This window comes from Lynx rufus, unplaced genomic scaffold, assembly GCF_022079265.1.
Source record: "Lynx rufus isolate CCGP_SWC_20201006 ecotype Redwood Valley unplaced genomic scaffold, mLynRuf1.p SCAF_13, whole genome shotgun sequence".
NCBI lineage: Eukaryota > Metazoa > Chordata > Mammalia > Carnivora > Felidae > Lynx > Lynx rufus.
Window position 1 is genome coordinate 41,738,970 of NW_025814827.1, and position 21,261 is coordinate 41,760,230.

The following is a 21,261-nucleotide window of genomic DNA, read 5'->3' on the forward strand; positions in this document are numbered from 1 at the left end:
CCATATGTGCTTATGTATGTATTGTTTTTTTATTAGTATTTAGTTAAAAATTTTCTTAATTTCCATTGTGTTTCTTGTTGAAATATGGATTACTTAGAGGTGAATTGTGTTGACTTACTAATGAGTTAAATGAAGTTCATATGCTTAGAAACTAGATGGACAGTAGGATCTCATTTTATAGTCTATCAATTAGAATATTAATTATATTGTCTAGCAAGAACTCAATCCTGATCCAATGTTGTTTTATTCCTCCAGTACAGAGTTGTGAGAAAACGTTATATATAGCCTTCAAATCACTTATGAATAAATGGTGGTTCCTAAAACTAAAGACTTCTATTACTGAGTACAGCTGAGATAATTGCATCTTAAAAATATTCCAAGAAACCATCATATGTCCCCATGAATATCTGAAGGCTGATCTAAGTATTGCTTCCATGATTATGTGGTTTGGGGAAATATAACTTTCTGCAAACATCTCTTTTTTTAAATTTTATTTTTGATGTTTACTTATGTTTCACAGAGAGAGACAGTGAGGGACAGAGTATGAGCAGGGAAGGGGTAGAGAGAGAAGGAGACAAAAAATCTGAAGCAGGCTCCATGCTCTGAGCTGTCAGCCTAGAGCCTGATGTGGGGCTCAACTCACGGACTGTGAGATCATGACTTGAGCCGAAATCAGACACTCAACTGACAGAGCCACCCAGCCGCCCCAAACATCTCTTGATATAGTTGGCACTTCTCTTTTAAAAAAATATTTCAGGAAAGTAAAAATTGTAACTACCATTATTTATATAGTTTCATTAGGTCAGCTATGTCATCATCACTTTATTTTAACGGTATAGAGATTGAGATGTCATTATTAACAGTTTAGGTCTTGGTATACAGATAGTACACAATAAGTCATGGCTTTCTTCTTTTGTTCATGGGAGTAAACTAGAAATCACAATATTATAAAGGTGTGTCAGTATAATTTTAGTTAGCAAATGGCCTGTATCACTCAGTGCTATAATATATGCTCTATTACAATGGCAGTTTCATTCAAAAAGATCATAAGATGTTGACATGACTGTTTTGCCCAACCCAAGATTACTAACACTAACACCCAACGGCTCACATTTCCTTTCTCTATGTTTTACTATTTATGCATGCCATATCATACATTTTGGGGGCTTTCTGTTGAGGGCTTCCCTCGAAAGGAGAAGTTGGTTAGGTATATAGCCCAAAAGAACATGGTCTGTCCGAAATCTGTAGAAATAAAGGTTGTGTGGTATGTGGAATTTTGTGGTGGTGGTGGTGTTGTTAGAAGACCAAAAAGAAAGCCTTTCCTTTATTATTTTTTTTAATTTGCAATATATAACACGTGAAATACACAAAGCAATATAAGTAGGTCATGAAGAAAAGCGTGCAAATGAACGATGGTATGGTGGTAGATAGAACATACCAATGCCATCTTAGTTGCCTCAGCTCCTTCTGGAGTCCCTCTGTTTCCTGGAGGGAGCATTAGCTCTGCTCCTCTCAACGTGCAGCTTTCATTACTGACTCCAAAGCATCTGCTCTAGTTGTGTGCCAGCCACCAGGACAGAGGAAAGAGAAAATGGAGCTGATGTCTTTAAAGAGATGGCTGAAGTTTCACAAATTGCTTCTCATGTTCTGCTGCCAGAAGTCAGTCATGTGGCCACATCCGTCTGCAGAGACTAGGAAATCTGCGCTGCAGCTGGGTGGTCATGTGTCCAGCTGAATCTTGAGGGTGTTGTGTTAGTCATGGGAAGAATAGGCATATGGACCCTTAGCAGGCAGGCACTGACTTACAGTGTATCCCCATGTTTGGTTTTACAAGGCAACACAAGATTGTTTTTCAGGATGGTTAAGTCAACTTTCACCCACCAGCAGCCTATAAAATTTCCATTAATACACAGTAATACATATTGTCAACGATAACTGTTACTGACAGATGTTTTTCTTTAACATGTATGTCATTATGATCTAAAGTTACATTTTGTGATTACTAATGAGGTTGAGTGTCTAGTGTCCAGTGGTATTTCTTTTCAGAAATAAACACCTGGTCTAAATTTTTCCCACTGTCCCCCCTTTTGGATTATTTCTCTTTTTTATTAATTTCTGGGAAGTTTTTAGATTTTTGAATAAAATTATTGTGTTGTATGCATTGATGGTTTCATTTTGGCTTTCTTCTCTTCGCTGTAAATTTTTTTGCTTCAAAGGAACACATTCTTCCCGTCTACTAGCAATCCTTTCTTATTGCTTTAACATCAGGTAAAACTAGAATCATGAAATTCATTTATTCACATAAGAAAATAAGTAATGTTTCAAGAAGTTGTGAATACTTTTTCTGTTGTATTTAGCAAAAAAATATGTGAAGAGAAATTCAATGTTTGAATCAGCAGTTAAGACTTGAAAACTTGGGGCTCCTGGGTGGCTCAGTCAGTTAAGCATCCGACTTTGGCTCTGGTCATGATCTCGCTGTTCGTGGGTTCGAGCTACGCGTTGGGCTCCGTGCTGACAGCTCAGAGCCTGGAGCCTGCTTCGGATTCTGTGTCTCCCCTCTCTCTCTGCCCCTCCTCCGCTTATGCTCTCTCTCTGTCGCTCAAAAACTGAATAAATGTTAAAGATTTAAAAAAAAGACTTGAAAATTTGAACTATAAGGGATATGCTGTGGAGTACAAGGGCAATAACATTATAATTTGATTCATTTTTTTTCTAGGTAGATGTAGATCACTCAAATATCTTTATTATGCTCTCTAGCTAAGTTAGAATTAAAGTAAGTAAATCATGTATTATTAGAAATGAGAATAATGGTAATTAACTCATAGTGGTTTTGTAACATACATAAACTAGGTAAAATGCTTAGCATGGTATAGGGATTATTGGTAAACTAATGGTAGTATTTATTACTCTTATCATTATCATTATCAATGTTGTCATCTGAAAATATTTGAATAAATATAAAGGAATATTTGTACAATTATTATTTTCAATTATTATCCTCTCCAAGTGGTAATAATATAAGTGTTGGAGTTTGAACACATTTTCATAATGGAATAAACACAAACCATCCATCTGGGAAGACTTAAAGCTATCGGTATGATGAACAGGTCATGTTTCCAGTTCAGTTTATAGGTAAAAATGTGGCCAAATTTGGATGCAAAGGGTACATTTTCTGATTTAATGAGAAAACTAGGAATTATCCTTTGAATCCATATGCTGACTTATCAGTCTCTTTATGGCATTCCTAATGTCTTTATTTCTCAGTGTGTAAATGGCTGGATTCAGGAGAGGTGTGATTACTGTGTAAAACACAGCAAGAAACTTGTCCACCCAAGTGATGCTAAGTGGCCACAGATAGATGAAGATGCAGGGTCCAAAGAACAGCAGCACCACTGTGATGTGGGCGGTACAGGTAGACAGTGCCTTTGATGCTCCATTCTTAGAGTGAAGGCGCACTGTTACTAGGATATAGGTGTAGGAGATGAGTAGGATGATGAAGCAAGTTGTTGCCAAGACCCCACTGTCAGCATTTATCAATATTCCTAGAGTATGTGTGTCCATGCAGGCCAATTTGATCACCAAAGGGATATCACAGAAAAAACTGTCCACTGTTCTGGGTCCACAGAAGGGCAGATCTAAAATCATAGCTAGTTGGCTCATGGCATGCACAAAGCCAATGGCCCATGATATCAAAACCAGCCAGATGCACTTTTGTCTGTCCATGATGCTGGAATAATGGAGTGGCTTGCAGATGGCCACATAACGGTCATAGGCCATTGTCACGAGTAGCACCATCTCACCCCCTGCAAAAAAATGCACACAGAGGATCTGGCTCATGCAGCCACCGAAAGAGATGGTCTTATTATCCTTTAGGAAGTCTATGATCAGTTTAGGGGTAGTTACTGAGGAAAGGCAGAAGTCCACAAATGAGAGATTGGCTAAGAGGAAGTACATCGGGGAGTGGAGATGAGGGTCAGTGATGAATAAGAACACGACAAGGAGGTTGCCCACAACCGTCATCAGGTAAAGCATGGAAAATGGCAGTAAGAGGAAGTTCTGGAGCTCCCTTGAATTACAAAGTCCACGAAAAATAAACTCAGACACCACAGACTGGTTAGCTTCCTCCATTTAGTACGTTGTGTTCTCATGTGACCCAAAGGAAGAACTAAGAACTTCTAGAATGGAAAGAAAAATGTAATTAATGCTCAGGTGCTGGAGAGCAGATAAATAGTACTCATGTCAAAAATTCAAATCATACCATTGTACAAAAGCTCAAAATGGAAAATAAAGTTTTTGTGAATTTATAAGTAGGCACAGTCTGATGGCCCAGAAGGAGAGCTAAGTATAGAAGCGTAGGTCAAAAGCCTTACCTAGCTTAAGTATAGTTGTTATGGGAATAAAAAATGAATATTCTGGTTAAAAATTTCAATAGTAATATATTGGGTAAATAATTTCTCCAAGGCTTGAATGTGCCTCTTCTGCAGGAAAATGAGTAGCTTTAAATATATTCAGAAGTTATTTCCCAGAATCCGGGAAATAATCAAATGCTACATTTCTGACACAAAACTTGCTTCCCAGAAACAAATATTGCTTTGTGAAAATGTGGTAGCAGACTGAACCGATTATTTCACTGACTCTGGGAAAAACCGTTCATCAAATGACTTGAGAAAAGATAGTTGTGTTTCCAAAGAGACCCCAGTTACTGACTGTACCTTCCTAGTATCCAGTATTTCCCTGCATTTGGAATCTCTCCGTGGAAGAATATGACCACAAACTCCTGTTTCCCTTGGCCTGAGTAACATTAACATGCCTTGATGGTCCCTGGTTCTCGGTTCTCATTGATAACAGATTTCTTTTCTGAGGCTGGCCTAAATGAAGCATACATGAAAATTACTTTTCTTTTGACTGTTCTTCAGGACAAAATATAAATTCTAAGTTCGTTTGTATGTAAACTCTTCATTTCTATTGTTTAACTTGAGCTCTGTGGAAATACATATGTTTACTATTTTCTGTAAGCCAGGAGGCCAAGGTCTTTTTTCATTTTTCCTTCTCTTTTTCCATTTCTTCTTTGGTTTCTCTTCATTTCTCCATCTTTCTCATAACCTAATTTTTTTAAAAGTTCAGATTATAAAAGCGACAAACTAGCTTGAATTATATAGCACATCTATGTTAAGCACCTTGAAAACAGTTATCTGTCTTATTTATTCATGTGTTTGTATTCCTTCTGCCAGGCTTAAAGCATTTTGCATTTCCACCAGCAATGTATGAATTACCTGTGTTTTCACAGGATCTACAATGTGATGTTATTGTCATATGATGATGAGAAATGGCAAGTGTATGTAGTTTTAATTTCTTATTGTGATTTTAAGCATTTTCTCCATTTTGAAGGATGGTTTGCCTTTCTTTTTATTCCGTTTTTTTTCTGTTTTACTTTTTCCTATTAGGTTTTGTTCTTTCTCCTTCTAAGTATTTTTCCACAAAAAGTAAGACTTTATTAAAAAAAATCAACATGTGCTTATGATGTCCTTGTTAATATCATCTCACTATTGAATTCTAATTATTTATTTTAATGTCCTTTAATATATTTTTTGGTTAGAATACTTCACATAAACCTCACAAACTATGTGCGTACATACACAAATTACCTATTTTCCAAGTTGTAAAATAAAAAGTAAAAAAAAAACTAGAATATAAACAGGTCGTTGTGACTCCAAACTTCCAATATAATTTTCCTGCTAGAAATGGCACCTGGTTGAAACCTTGATTTTGACAAGACTAAGAAAATGAATAAAATTTCTTAAAAAAATTTTTTTAAGAAAATAATACAGGGGACCCTGGTTGTCTCAGTCGGTTAAGTATCCATCTGTACCTCAGGTCATGATCTCGTGGTCTGGTTCATGGGTTTGAGCCCCACATGGGGCTCTGTGCTGACACCTCAGAGCTTGGAGCCTCCTTCAGATTCTGTGTCTCCCTCTCTCTCTGCCCTCTCTCTCTCTCTCCAAAATAAATAAACATAAAAGTCTTCTGAGGTAAGACTTTTTCTTCTATGAAGAGGTAACAGAGACACAAATAAATGTAAATGGCTAGTAACAATAGGAGTGAGATACACAGGTTCACATTAAAATCCATTCAGTTTCATTGTTTTGAATTTTAGGTACTTTGCCCTACAGTTTTTGAGTGAAACATTTCTCCATTTGCTGCTTTGTTCAGGGGAAAACAAGTAAAATCCAAAAGGAATTAGGAAATGTCAGGATAAGTTGGAGGGTTTTTGAGAACCGATCTTCCCCAACCTGGGCATCTGGCAGCATTTAAGGTCATGGAAAGGCAATGCTGTTGTTAGTATTTGAAATGCTGTTAGGAATTCGGAAGTCCCAGGGATTTGTTGGGAGAGAAAACCCATAATCTTGCCCAGAAGACATGAACCAAATGACACATTCAGAACTCTAAGCTCTATAGATAGGTATGGAAAAAAAAAAATGCTTTAGGAAAAAAAAAGAAAGAATTTAGTCTTAACCTGTGGGGAAGACATTAAAAGCGTGAGTTCAAACATCAATTATCTGGGATATACTTACACTACACAGATCATCTCTGAAACCGGTTTCTTCGCTGCTTACTGAGAGGGCTTACTCCAGAGTCTGCTCTAGGTGAAATGAATTCCAGGTAATTTTCTGCCATGAGCATTATTGGAGGGACTGTGTCCTCCTCGGTGTGCCAAGTGTGCACTATGAAGAGTAGCCTGTGAGCTTGGAGGCTTTCCATCTCTATCTCTGTGTTTAAGTAGAGCCACGTATTTGGAAAGGTTTTCCCTGTCATGCTCTTGGGGGATCCTTAGCTTCCGAGGTTCCCTGAGGAAAAGCTGGGCGTTGAGGGCATCATGGAATAAAAATCCACCCTTTTCAAAGTAGATTCAAGTTAGTCTAGTAAATACAAGTGAAAGTATAAGAAAAAGGCGTTTCAAGCCTTTTATTTCTTTGTGTATTTTGAGGATATAACTTAATTTCTTTTGCCCTTTATCTACCATGTCATAAAGGGAACTAAGATATTGGTACCAATCCCAGCAGAAGTTAGATGATTTACATAGATGGGCAGGTGACAGCTAGCTCGTCTTTGGCATGTTGCAACTAGGCTCATGATTTAAGGGCCTACTTGAACCTCGCTTCTTGGATTTCAGAGAAATGTTAGGTCTCAACCTTCATGGTACTTCCTTATGCAGGGTCCTGTATATTAGTAGTTTGAGTGTAAACCATATTATAGGCATTTCTCTAAGTGTTGAAAAGATAAAGAAAGGATAGTTCTTAATTCACTCCTTTATTAAAGAAATAATATAAAAATGCATGTTAAGTTACTAGGATTTAAACTATTAACATTAGATTTATTTAGATCAAATTTTGAAGTATCTCTTCATCTGTCCTTTCCAATGTCATCCAGTCTTGCAGGTAACAGCTACCAATCCTACAGGGCATCCTTGTTACTGTTGCCATCAGTAAAGATGAGTATACCTATCAACTTAATGTCTTTAGAGAATTTAGCACTTTATCTGTCTTTTGTGTTTGTTTGCAATGTTGATTTTAAAGAAATTAGATGTGAAAGACTATTGATAAAAATGTTTCATTTCTTTCTTCTCTTATCCCTTATTGGCTCTGCTTTTGCTTGTCTTCTTGCTGTCTCATTGTCTCCCTCTAAGATTTCATCTGTTTCATGTCTAGATCTCAAAGCCTTTAATATATTTGCTCCATGATCCATTTTATACCCTGAGGCCTAGAACCCAAAACTATCTCAGCCTGAGAACAGAAGGATTCAATGCCTATTCACTTGCTTGTGTGCGACGACTCACTTTCCAGACAGCATCTGGAAAATGATAAAACATATCATCATGATAAAACATAGGTCCATTTTTACAGAGGAGAAGACAGGCAAAAAGAGGCTAAGTGACTTTCCCAAGCTTTACAGCTGTGACGTGAAAGACCAACAAGAGATACCCTCTGAGTAAGGATGCTGGTTCAGAGGTGAGTTTTAGAAAGTACACAATCACTGTGAAACTTAAAAAAAAGTAAAAACACTTGTAATGCAATATAGTATTTCATTTTATAAATGTTTTTGTAATTTATAGTTTTCACACAAACACAGTTTACATATAGCAAAATTAAATCTTTTAAGTATTCAGCTCTGTAGTTACACATACATGTATATTTTTTAATTTTTTATTTAAATTCCAGTTATTTAACATACAGTGTAATATTAGTTTCAGTTGTACAACATACTGATTCAACACTTTCATACAACACTCGGTGCTCTTCGTGACCAGTGCCCTCCTTAATGCCTATGACGTATGTAACCCTTCCCCTCACCCTCCTCCCCTCCAACAACCCACACTTTGTTCTCTGTATTTAAGAATCCCTTATATCCTTAGGGATAAAGTTAGGGATAGGATTGGTACAGCAATAAAGATGGATATTTATGGTGCTAGTGATTGTGAGAGTTTTTCAATGAATAGCTTCAGAGCATCTGTGATAGATTATAGTAGGTCATGGGGGCCAGTGGTGTTTAGTTCTTTATGAAGTTGTATATAGGTTAATACTTTTCACTTGATTAGTGTGAGGAATGTTTCAGGAAGGAGCATAGGTATAATTAGGCAGAATATTAATTATGAATGTGGTTTAGGAAGATGAATAAAATCTCTGGTAATAAAGTTTCATTAAAATTTTTTTTAATGTTTATTTATTTATTTATGTTGAGAGAGAGAAAGCACGAGTTGGGGAGGGCCAGAGAGAGAGAGAATCCCAAGCAGACTTCACACTATCAGAGCAGAGTCTGATGCAAGGCTCAATTTCACCAACAGTGGCATCATAACCTGAACTGAAATGAGTTCGATGCTCAACTGACTGAGCCACACAGGCACTCCACGTTTAAGTTTTACACAGTTACTGGGCCATGTTCTTTGGTGGGGATAGGTAAAATTAATTAGATTAATATTATCTCATTTATTAATGTGAAGGCACTTTTGTAATGCAGTCCTTATTTCTCTTGTCTTTTTCTACTGGGGGTAATGTAGAACAGATAGACAGTGACCTGGATTACTCAGATCTGAACTCAGATCACATAGAACTTTAATTGTTGAACAAACCAACCATTAATAATGGTTACAGCATTAGGGTGTCCTGACCCAACCTTGAGGTCATAAACCTTATGAAGCTTTGAATAAGATATTGCTGTTATCCCTAGGGTAAGTTGTTCTGTTGATCAGTATTTTGGATCAATAAGTGATAAACTATTTGACTGGTTGGTCTAGATTTTAATTACTTGAAGGTTATTTTTTTTTATCCAAGGTCATGTCAAACAAAATTGTTAGTCCATTTACAGTTTAATTATTATTTGGTTAAATTTTTTGTTCATTTTTGGACTGATTAATTAAAGCTCCATAGGGTCTTCTCTTCTTATGTCATTCTTGCCTTTTCACAGGAAAGTCATTTTCATTGATTAAGAGTAAGAGTAAATAAACCCTTATATGGTCACTCATACGAGTTCCTTTTTTCCGGAACAAATGATTATGTTGCCTTTACACAGTGAGGATACTGTAGCCATTAAATAGATGTCACTGGGAAAGCAGTGCCTCTAATACTAGAAATGCCAGAGGTAATGTTTTTTCTAAACAAGTGAGGTTTGTGTTTGCTGAGTTTCTTTGACTTTTAAAAATCTTTCCTTAAATGCATACCTGTGTTGCGTTAACAATTAATTTAATAAGTAATGAATTATTGGGTTAAATTTATTTTGTTAACTATCAGTGATTGTCCATTCTAATATAAGCTTATGCAAGGAGAAATAACTCATGTTACTCAAGTGAATGGTATTACTTCTATTAATTAATAGATTAATCCAGTATTAGGTTAGTAGTTGGTCCTTAGTGTTGGAATTTTGATAAATATATTGTTGACCTTGGATACTTTAATTGGTGACCACTTCTAGGCCAACTAAGGTGTTGTTCATTCTTACTATCCAAGGAAGGTTGTATCCTATATCTAAAGATTGTACCTTTTAGTTAATTAATTTATTTTTATTTATTTTTTGAAGCTTATGTATTTATCTTGAGGGAGGGAGAGAATGAGAATGTATTTATTTTGAGGGGAGGGGCAAGTGGGAGAAGGAGAGAGAGAATCCTAAGCATACTCTAGATTGTCAGCTCAGACCTGATGTGGGGCTTGATCTCATGTAATATGAGATCATGACTTGAGTAGAAATCAGGAGTCAGATGTTTAACTAACTGAGCCACCCAGGTGCCTGTAGGCTGTACCTGTTTAGAAAAGTATTTAAATTTATGTTGAAATTATTGTTTTTTAAGATAAGTTTAAAAATGAACTAAAATTCTGTTCTGGATGACCAGCCATCACTAGACGTGATAGGCTTTTCACCTCTACCTGTAAATCTTCTCACTCTTTGGCTACATAGGTGACTTTGTTCTTTATAATTGTTTGTGGGTAGCTTGTCTGGTTTTGGGGTAGTTAAGTTCTTTTTAATTGTTCTAAGTAAATAATTAGGCAAAAATAAAAGTGTAAACTTTGCTATTTAGTGCTTTTAATATTTCTTTTATCATTATTTTATGGTACCTTTTCTATAGCACCAACTAGAAATTTCATCTATACTCATAATTTAATTTAATTTTTAGATGTTTATTTATTTTTTGAGGAGAGAGAGAGAGTGGGGGAGGGGCAGAGGAATTGGGAGATCGAGAATCTTTAGCAGGCTCCATGGCCAGCATGGAGCCTGATGCGGGGCTCCATCTCACAAGTGTGAGATCATGACCTGAGCCTAAATCAAGAGATGCTTAACCAACTGAGACACCCAGGTGCCCCAAATATTTTTAATTTTAAATAAGTGTTTTTTTAATTCATTTATAATTATTGAGTTTTGTAACTTTGGGCTAGCCTTAGTTCAAGTGCTCATATTAAATAAAATCTCCTGGGTGTAAACCAGGTGCTTTAGTCAAGGTACACTTTGATCTGTCTAAACACACTTTCCAGGATGTTTACCTTATTACCTCCTCTTATATATATAATAATTACTAATAAGTTATATGTAAGTTTTGATATTTGAGGAAGGTGGTATGTGTTTGCCTCATGACCTATTTAATTAAGCTCTTTCGTCATAAGTTTTTACTCAATTCTCCTTTAGTTTTTAATTTTATAAAGACTTCAGTATAAAATTTAATGTTTTTATTTATTTTTTTTTAATTTTTTTTCAACGTTTATTTATTTTTGGGACAGAGAGACACAGAGCATGAACGGGGGAGGGGCAGAGAGAGAGGGAGACACAGAATCGGAAACAGGCTCCAGGCTCTGAGCCATCAGCCCAGAGCCTGACGCGGGGCTCGAACTCTCGGACCACGAGATCGTGACCTGGCTGAAGTCGGACGCTTAACCGACTGCGCCACACAGGCGCCCCAAATTTAATGTTTTTAGAATAGGGGTATAGCCCATTTCTTTCTCTTTTTTTAAAATATAATTTATTGTCAAATTGGCTTCCATACAACACTCATTGCTCAACCCAACAAGTGCCCTCTTCAGTGCCCATCACCCACTTTCCCCTCTCTCCCACCCCTCATCAATCCTCAGTGTGTTCTCTCTATTTAACAGTCTCTTATGGTTTGCCTCCTTCCCTCTGTTTGTAACTTTTTTTTTCCTCCTTCCCTTTCCCCATGTTCTACTGTTAAGTTTCTCAAGATCCACCTATGAGTGAAAACATATGGTATCTTTCTTTCTCTGACTGACTTATTTCATTTAGCATAACATTCTCCAGTTCCATCCATGTTGCTGTAAATGACATGATTTCATTCTTTCTCATTGCCAAGTAGTATTCCATTGTATATATAAACCACATCTTTATCCATTAATCAGTTGATGGACATTTAGGCTCTTTCCATGATTTGGCTATTGATGAAAGTGCTGCTATAAACTTTGGGGGTACATGTGCCCCTATGCATCAGCACTCCTGTATCCCTTGGGTAAATTCCTAGTAGTGCTATTGTTGAGTCATAGGGTAGTTCTATTTTTAATTTTTTGAAGAACTTCCACACTGTTTTCCAGAGTGGCTGTACCAGTTTGCATTCCTGCCAACAAAGCAATATTGAAGAAGACCAAAGTGGGAGGCATCACAATCCCAGACTTTAGCCTCTACTACAAAGCTGTAATCATCAAGACAGGATGGTATTAGCACAAAAACAAACACATAGACCCATGGAATAGAATAGAGAACCCAGAATTTGACCCACAAATGTATGGCCAACTAATCTTTGACAAAGCAGGGAAGAGTATCCAATGGGAAAAAGATGGTCTCTTTAACAAATGGTGCTGGGAGAACTGGACAGCAACATGCAGAAGAATGAAACTAGACCACTTTCTTACACCATATACAAAAATAAAAATGGATGAAATACCTGAATGTGAGACAGGAAACCATCAAAATCGTAGAGGAGAAAGTAGGCAACAATCTCTTTGACCACAGCTGCAGCAATTTTTGCTCGACACATCTCCAAAGGCAAGGGAATTAAAAGCAAAAATGAACTATTGGGACCTCATCAAGATAAAAAGCTTCTGCACTGCAAAGGAGACAGTCAACAAAACTAAAAGGCAACCAACATAATGGGAAAAGATATTTGCAAATGACATATTGGATAAATGGCTAGTATCCAAAGTCTATAAAGAACTCACCAAACTCCACCCCCCAAAAACATAATCCAGTGAAGAAATGGGCAGAGGACATGAATAGACATTTTTCCAGAGAAGACCTCCAGATGGCCAATAGACACATGAAATGATGCTCAGCTTCACTCATCATCAGGGAAATACAAATCATAGCCCATTTCTTTCTGTCCCATAAGCTACAACTTGACCTAAAGTTTTAATGTTTATGCTTATTATAATTTTAGGGTTTGCTGAAGGTGGTGGTATATAGACTGTATTTGCAAGAGTTGGCAAACTCTTATTGGGTTTATCAATTGTAGAACAGGCTCTTCTGAAGAGATAGAAAGCCCTGCCAAGTCCTTTGACTTTTAGGCTCTTGCTTGTAGTATTTTGGTGAACATTTTTTTTGTAATAATTATTTCAGCTTGGGGCTAATCATAGTGGGGTATTCATTCCCAGTTTGGGTCTTAGGTATCGTTTAGTCAAGAATATTAAAGTCACTGTTGTAGTTTATTTTTATGTTAGCTGTAGCTTTTTGTGTCCTAATTAAAATTTAACTTTATTGTGAAAATAGCTTTAATATACTTTATAATGAAATTACATCAGTTTGGGTTAATTGTATGACCATGGTGGCTGGGACAGAATCTACCATCCCTGGTTAATATAACTTTGTCAAGTTTTCATTTATGGCTTTTTTTTTTATCACTGCTGTTTCCTGTGGGTACGTGGTAAAGCAAGGCATTGTGAGCTACATTTTAGTGTGCTTGTTTGTCAACATACAAAAAGGCAGTTGGAAGGATCTCATTTTCTCTAGTAAAGTCAAACGGATTTATTGACCATGTTCATAGAGCGTAGCCTACTTACTTCTGGACACTTCAGATGAAAGAGACCCTGACTGCTACAGATTACACCAAAGCCCATGCCTGGTTTCTCCCCTTATCACTTTCCTTGAAATGTGTTACTAGTGTTTTGTGCTGATTTAAAAATCACAGGGTAGTGATAATATTATAAAATTAATTTATGTTAATAGCCAGATAAAGAATACTGTGGTAATAAAATTTAAAAACACAGGATGTTTAAGGTGTAGAAGTTTATCTTTAGGTTCCTAGAGTCTATATTTTTATCTTAAAATAGTCAAGATAGAACTTTCATTAAAGAGGGGGTAAACATGTGGAGATAAAAAAAAAGATCAGGAAAAGAGAACCTGAATACAGTTAACATGCTAGGAGCTTGCATTCACATTGTAATACCTAATCTCTATCCATACCTAATGAAATGGATTTTATGTTGAAAAATTACATCTCAGCATATTTTAATTGAAGTCACAGAGTTGGGAAACAGCGTGATTTGGGTACCATATTAGGTCCTGTGACCTCTACTTCTAAGGTGCCATTCTGATTCTGTTACATTCTAAAAGCTTAATTTTATTTCCATGGAAAATAACTGTTTTCATAGCATTTTGGAGGCTTCCTTCCCTATGATTCATTCAGGTTCTTCCTGACATAAACTTTTAGCAATGAATACCATTAGCAACCAATTTTTTGTTTGGAAATTTCTGGTAAGTGACATTCTGTCAGAGCCATCTCTTAATATAGGTGAATTGTGAATCATGAAGTTAGAATATTCCCTCAATATATAGGAAGCTCTCAGACTAGACAGAAGGCATCCCTTTTGGTACAGGAAGGTCTTTGCTTTAGAGTCCAGATGTTCCAGGAATTACCTGAGAAGAAACCCTTGATATTTCTGGAAACTTTATAAAACTTCCAAAACTGATTTGGTATATATGGTGGTTGGTTTTGAAGTACTGTTTTAAATGTGAGGGAAGAAGAGAAGTAAGAGAGAAGAGTTTATTATAGAGTATAAGATATATTACATTTGGAACCGTCATTATCTGTGATTGTATTTTTCTTCATGGATATAGAGCTGATTCCAAAATCTAACCAGGGCCTAAATACAGTCAAAACATGATAAAACAAACAATACACTTTGTTTGGGCAAGTTTTATTAGATAGTGTTATCCTCCCAAGGTAGATGTATTTATCATATAAAGTAACTTCTAGAGTAGGAAATGTTAGAAATCTGTGTTGTGGGTAGAGAAAAGCTTATAGACTGATTATCCATGCTATGTTTCTTGGAATGTCTTAATTACTGAGTTTCCCTAAATTGAGAGCATCATCTGATAATGTGCCTTTTCTGAAATTTGGAGCCAAAAATTCAAAGTGAATTTAATTACTGTATAACAGTCCTAGAGTTGGAAGTAAACTTTCAGTTTAAGTTTCTGTAGGTGTGAGAAAAATTTTATTTTCATCAATGTCTACAGTTTTTGTGTGGAACCAAGATTTCACTTCCCATTCTTGAGGAAGTCCGAAGTCTTTTGTGGGTAGCAGATGATGGCCAGTTGTGGGACCTGATCCCATAGGCTGGTCATGACTTGCAAAACCATGCTCCTGGATTCTGAATGGCCCACTTTGAACTGCTGGTTTGATGAGGCACATTGAAAGCAGAGAACTGTTTTCTATCACAGAATTCTCTGTGCTCAGTTACCAGTTTGGCTCTGTTAGAGTAAAATGTTTAATTAGCACTTCTTTCAGTTACAAAGCAGTATTAGGAGGCTGCTTTTAGTTTACTTTTTTTTTAATGTTAATTTATTTTTGAGAGAGAAAGAGAGTGAGAGAGAGAGAGACAGAGTGTGTTGGGGAGGGGCAGAGAGAGAAGGAGACACAGAATCTGAAGCAGGCTCCAGGCTTCAAGCTGACAGCACAGAGCCCCAAGTGGGACTTGAACTCATGAGCCATGAGATCATGACCTGAGCCGAAGTCAGACGCTCAACCAACTGAGTCACCCAGGTGCCCCTAGTGTACTTTTATTGGAGACGGTTCTTTACTATCAGCACCAGAAAGGCTATCTCATTGCTTATCTTTTGTTTCTTAAAATAGATGTTCAGTATTTACGGTGGGAAAGACTGGACAGGCCAAGGAGTTAATGCACCTAATACAAATGAAGAAATACTTCGAATACCTTGCCCTTCAATTGGGACAATTCTAAATCACAGAATCTCTACAGTCTCCTGGAGGAATACAGTTGGCTTGGACTCCGGTTATAGCAACATAAGCATCTTTCCTTTCTCAGTACCGCTTCCCTGTTCCCTTACTGATGAATCCTAAAATCAGCTTCCAAATAAACTACATGCAATACAATTTTGTCTTAGGGTCTTCTAAGGGAAACCAACCTAAGTAACTATGTAGAGCTACTACTCCTACATATATAACCCTTCAGTGTAATGGTTCCTGACATTTCCCAGAGCTGGGTTGTACTTTGTTTTCAAACCTTATGGGAAGCAGAAGGGATTTTCTTATATTACTTATTGTCAAAATAATCACAGTTTCAATCATAAAATATTATTTAGTAGATACCACTGCTGTCTGCTAAAATAATAAAATAATACCCTTATATAGTAGATTCACATCTCCCATGCTAACCAAAGTAATGAATAAATGCTCTACAGAGAAGTAGAATTTTGATCAGTGAGGTAGAAAATATATTAAGTTTATGTCTGTTTTAAATGTCAGATGCCTAGGTAGAAATATATAAAAGACAGATGGATGTATAGGTTGAGAGCTCCAATGATAGAACCAGTTAGCAGAGTCTGACATAATGTCCTTATTTGCTCAATCTTTTTATGGCTACCTTTATGTCTTTATTTCTTAACGTATATATGATGGGATTTAAGATGGGTGTGATAGCAAAGTCAGCAATGAACAGGTATTTATCAACTGACGATGTGGGGAAAGGCCATACATAGAGAAACATGCATGGAGTGAAAAATAGAACCACCACAGTGATGTGAGCTGACAGAGTGACAAATGCTTTGGATAAGTCTCCTGAAGAACGTTTCCAGACAGTGACCAAAATAAAGATATAGGAAAGGATTAGCAGGAAGAAGGTGCCCATGCTCATGAAGCCACTGTTGGCAGCAATAATAAACTCAAACTTGGCTCCATCTGTGCATGCAAGTTTTATGATCCTGGGAAAGTCACAGTAAAAGCTGTCTACTTTATTAGGACCGCAAAAGGGCAAGTTTATAATGAAAGCAAACTGGGACATAGCATGGATCACCCCAATGACCCAGCCAGCAATTACAAATGAAACACATATTTTAGGGTTCATGATGTTCAGGTAGTGAAGAGGCTTACAGATTGCTGTGTACCTGTCAAATGCCATGGCGATGAGTAACACCATCTCCACTCCTCCCATGATGTGGATGAAGCATATCTGTGTCATACAACTTTGGAAAGAAATTATCTTGTGTTCATTTAAAAGGTCTCTAATCATTTTGGGGACTGTGGTAGAGGCAACCCCCACGTCAATGAAGGACAGATTGGCCAGTAGGAAGTACATAGGAGAATGTAAATGAGAATCAAAAATTACCAAAAAGACAATGAAGAGATTTCCCAGGATGATTCCTAAATAGATCAAGGAAAATATTAATGTAAGAAAAACTTTAGTTTCCCAAGAACTAGAGAGTCCAAGCAACACAAACTCAGAAACCATAGAATTATTTAATCCATCCATTGACTTGGGGCAGAAGAGCTGATTTTCAAATCACCTGAGAATAGAAAATGATTAAAAGTCAGAATCAGTGGTACAAGTGTAAATTTCCTATTTCTTGCTAGTTTTTTCTTTGGGGTACATATCCCCAATTAGAAATCCTTTAATTGGATAAGAAAAAAATTAAGGATATGAAAACATTATGGTGATCAAGAGAATGATAACATAAAAAGGGAAGAAAATTATTAATATTTTCGATGGAGGTAAATGGTGTTAATTCCCTTCTATTACATTTTCAGATCCTTTTATTTTACCTCTCAAGGAATTCTAGACCTTTCCCTGATCACTTACTTACGTGTTCTCCCATCTGAATAATCTCGGCTACTACTGTCAGCTTCACATTAATATTCTCACACTAAACTTGCTAATTTTCCTTAACTGAATTTATTTCAGTGGTCAAATAGAGATCTTTAGGCCAAAATTGTTTAATGCCTTTCACCTTGTTTCACCTTGTATATGTGTTTTGGTTTTGTTTTTAAATTTGTGTGTGTGTGTAATTTTCCATGGAAATCAGGTGCTCAGATTGTGATTATTCATAATTTTGATTCATAACTATTATCATGGGTACATGCCTCTATATTCAATGAAAATGTTAGATACAAAGACTGAATGCTTAGTAAGTAAAAAATGTTAATTAAACAATTATAATATTAATAGATGACATGTTTTTGATGTATCCTCCATGCAAAGCTTTGTACCAAGTACATTATCTCATTTAAACCCCACAGAATTCAATTTGGAAAACTTTTTTTAGACTCATTTTACTAATGAAGAAACTGAGTCTTAAAGGGATCAAGTGTCAGAGCCAGGACTTTTACCCAGAGCTGTAGGACAACATGATCCATACTTCTGACCATGGCTCTGTGCTCTTGAAGGTTGGCTCTTTCCCATATACCATGGATCTTCCCTAAGGATTGATCAATTAAACTTTCTTCAACTTTTTGCTTCCTTTTACCTATTTACATAGTTAGTTCTTTTTTAAAAAATCAAGTTTCTGAATCTTGTGTCTCCTAATTCTCTTTTTCTTCCTAACTCCTCATTGGCGGTCCTCACTTTTTGTTTGCCAGTAGGCCAAAACAATTCAGTTTCCAAAATTCCTTGTTCATAGGAAGAACCCCTGGAATCTGAATACATCATACAGTAATCAATTTTTAGCATCATTTTCCTTGATCTCTCTGCAGGATGTGATAATATTTATCATGCCCTTTATTCTGTAACTCCCTTTGCTCTTGGCTCCTTGGCTTTTTTTTTAATTCTTTTTTTTAAAGTAATGTTTATTATTTATTATTTTTGAGGGTGGGAGGGGCAAAGAGAGAGGGAGACACAGAATCTGAAGCGGGCTCCAGGCTCTGAGCTGTCAGCACAGAGCCTGATGTGGGGCTCGACTCCCAAACCGTGAGATCATGACCTGAGCCAAAGTCGGATGCTGAACCCACTGAGCCACCCAGGTGCCCCTCATTGGCTTTTCTAAAGCCAATCTTCTTCCCACTTCTTGCCAACAGAAATTTCATTTTTTTCTGGTAGTTGGCTTAAATCTCTAGATTATAGAAGACATTAGCTCTATCTCCAGTTGACAAGCATGATTTTTATACATGATCTATACGTGATTTTTATAAAACAATTGTTGTAAACCCATTTTCCTTGGCCATGAATTAATCTAATATAGGGCATGTGACCCAGAACTATTCAATGGTAAACTAATATTGTCTGAAGAGCTTTCCTTCCAAATGAAAAGACAAAGCTTCATGTAGAGAAGGTTCTATTCATGGTCTTGGTTTTTTTGTTTTGTTTTGTTTTTTTTGTTTTTTGTTTTTGTGGGTTTTTTTTTGCATTTAATGGTAATGATATGTTTAAAGGTGCAGAAACCACAAAGTTGCAAAGCCCATATAATAAAATAATACAGTAAAAATTCAGAGAGGACCTAGAAACCAAAGGCATGTTGAATCATTTAACTAAAGCCTGCAATAATGTCCCTTCAGATTTATTCTTATAATGTGAGAAAAATAAGCTGTAATTTCTTTGATCCACTATAAACCAGGTTTTCTGTTAATTTGTTGAATGCAATTAGATCATTTTTATAACAGCCCTTCCCTAATTATTTCTCTGCCTTTCTGACCTCTCTGTAACTTTCACTAACACAGCAATCATTTTTACTCTCCTTCACCTTAATTTCTGGTGTGACTCAGAGTCTGTGTTAAGTATTTTATTTTTAAGTGTGTTGACAACACCTCTTTTTTTTTATATATATATATACGAAATTTATTGACAAATTGGTTTCCATACAACACCCAGTGCTCATCCCAAAAGGTGCCCTCCTCAATACCCATCACCCACCCTCCCCTCCCTCCCACCCCCCATCAACCCTCAGTTTGTTCTCAGTTTTTAACAGTCTCTTATGCTTTGGCTCTCTCCCACTCTAACCTCTTTTTTTATTTTTTTCCCTTCCCCTCCCCCATGGGTTCCTGTTAAGTTTCTCAGGATCCACATAAGAGTGAAACCATATGGTATCTGTCTTTCTCTGTATGGCTTATTTCACTTAGCATCACACTCTCCAGTTCCATCCACGTTGCTACAAAAGGCCATATTTCATTTTTTCTCATTGCCACATAGTATTCCATTGTGTATATAAACCACAATTTCTTTATCCATTCATCAGTTGATGGACATTTAGGCTCTTTCCATAATTTGGCATTGTCTGCACAGCAAAGGAAACAACCAACAAAACTAAAAGGCAACCAACGGAATGGGAAAAGATATTTGCAAATGACATATCGGACAAAGGGCTAGTATCTAAAATCTATAAAGAGCTCACCAAACTCCACACCCGAAAAACAAATAACCCAGTGAAGAAATGGGCAGAAAACATGAATAGACACTTCTCTAAAGACAACACCTCTTTTAACCATTCTCTCAGGAAAGTCTTCTATGCCTGTTTACCTTGGTCTGATAATAGGAAGGACTTAAAAATGCAAATTCTTCATCACATACCTCCACCTGTATCTTTTTAAAACCCTCATAAAGATTCTCATTGCTCTGAGGGGTAAAGATTTTATTCAATACTAGTTTACTTATTTTCACTAGTACCTACATGTTGAATTCTGAATCTGTAGCTTTATCCCTTGCTCCAGAGTAATATATCCAAAGCAGTCTGTGGTATACACAAATGCAAGTTCCATCTCCATCATCAAGTAGATATGTCAGAACTGAAATTACAATATTTTAATTTACTCCAATGCTTTGATAAATATCACTACCATTCTCTCCAGTGTCTGGTGTAGATACCTGGGTAGCACTCTATTCTTTCATTTCTAGCTCCAGTTGTATAACTTTATTCTCAACTATTTCTCATTTCATTTCCTTCTCCACTTCTATTGTCATTTTGTCCTTTACATCTGGTCTACATATTTTCCCATCTTGAAAAGGCTCCCAATTTAAAAGGCTCATGAATGATCTCTCTGTTCCATTTTTTCCATGTCCAGTCTGTTCTACAGTCTGTTTCCATATCTGTCTATCCACAGATCAAATGATCACGTGGTTTTCCTATGTGGGTCTATCAAGAGAAAATTTTTGATCCCACAGCATATCACATAAAGACCATGAGAAGAGATGAACAATACTTGATTTCAGAGGCTATTTCCATAAAGATTATAGGGAATGAATGTACTAAACAATCACTGGATAAATTTCAAAGCTGATCCCTGATAAAAACTCTTAGTAAAATAGGAAGGATTAAGAAATATTTTAATATGATATTTTAAATATAATTTTTAAACCAATAGTCAATGTCTGATTATAGATGAAACATTAAAATCAAGAACATGAATAAGGAAGCTTGCAGAATTGTGTTTCAATAATTTACTATAGCAGAAAGAGCAAATCAAGTAATGTTCTTGAAAGGATGATATCAAAAATATAATTATTCACAAATCATGTAATTGTCCATCTCAATAACTTGTAATTAAATGAAAAAAATAAGTCA

The 21,261-nt window shown here is 36.3% G+C and overlaps 2 protein-coding genes across 2 annotated transcripts; both read right to left on the bottom strand.

Annotated features, from left to right (window-relative positions):
* Nucleotides 1-3,189: 3,189 nt before the first annotated feature.
* On the bottom strand, nt 3,190-4,128 carry LOC124508261 (olfactory receptor 4K3-like). The gene has a single exon (XM_047074665.1). The coding sequence runs from the start codon at nt 4,126-4,128 to the stop codon at nt 3,190-3,192; it is 939 nt and encodes a 312-aa protein (XP_046930621.1).
* A 12,206-nt stretch (nt 4,129-16,334) lies between these two features.
* Nucleotides 16,335-17,246, bottom strand: LOC124508134 (olfactory receptor 4F21-like). The gene has a single exon (XM_047074549.1). The coding sequence runs from the start codon at nt 17,244-17,246 to the stop codon at nt 16,335-16,337; it is 912 nt and encodes a 303-aa protein (XP_046930505.1).
* Nucleotides 17,247-21,261: the final 4,015 nt, after the last annotated feature.

What these genes read in the sequence shown, in the direction of transcription:
- LOC124508134 (XM_047074549.1), bottom strand. Translation starts at nt 17,246, where the DNA reads ATGGATGGATTAAATAATTCTATGGTTTCTGAGTTTGTGTTGCTTGGA.
- LOC124508261 (XM_047074665.1), bottom strand. Translation starts at nt 4,128, where the DNA reads ATGGAGGAAGCTAACCAGTCTGTGGTGTCTGAGTTTATTTTTCGTGGA.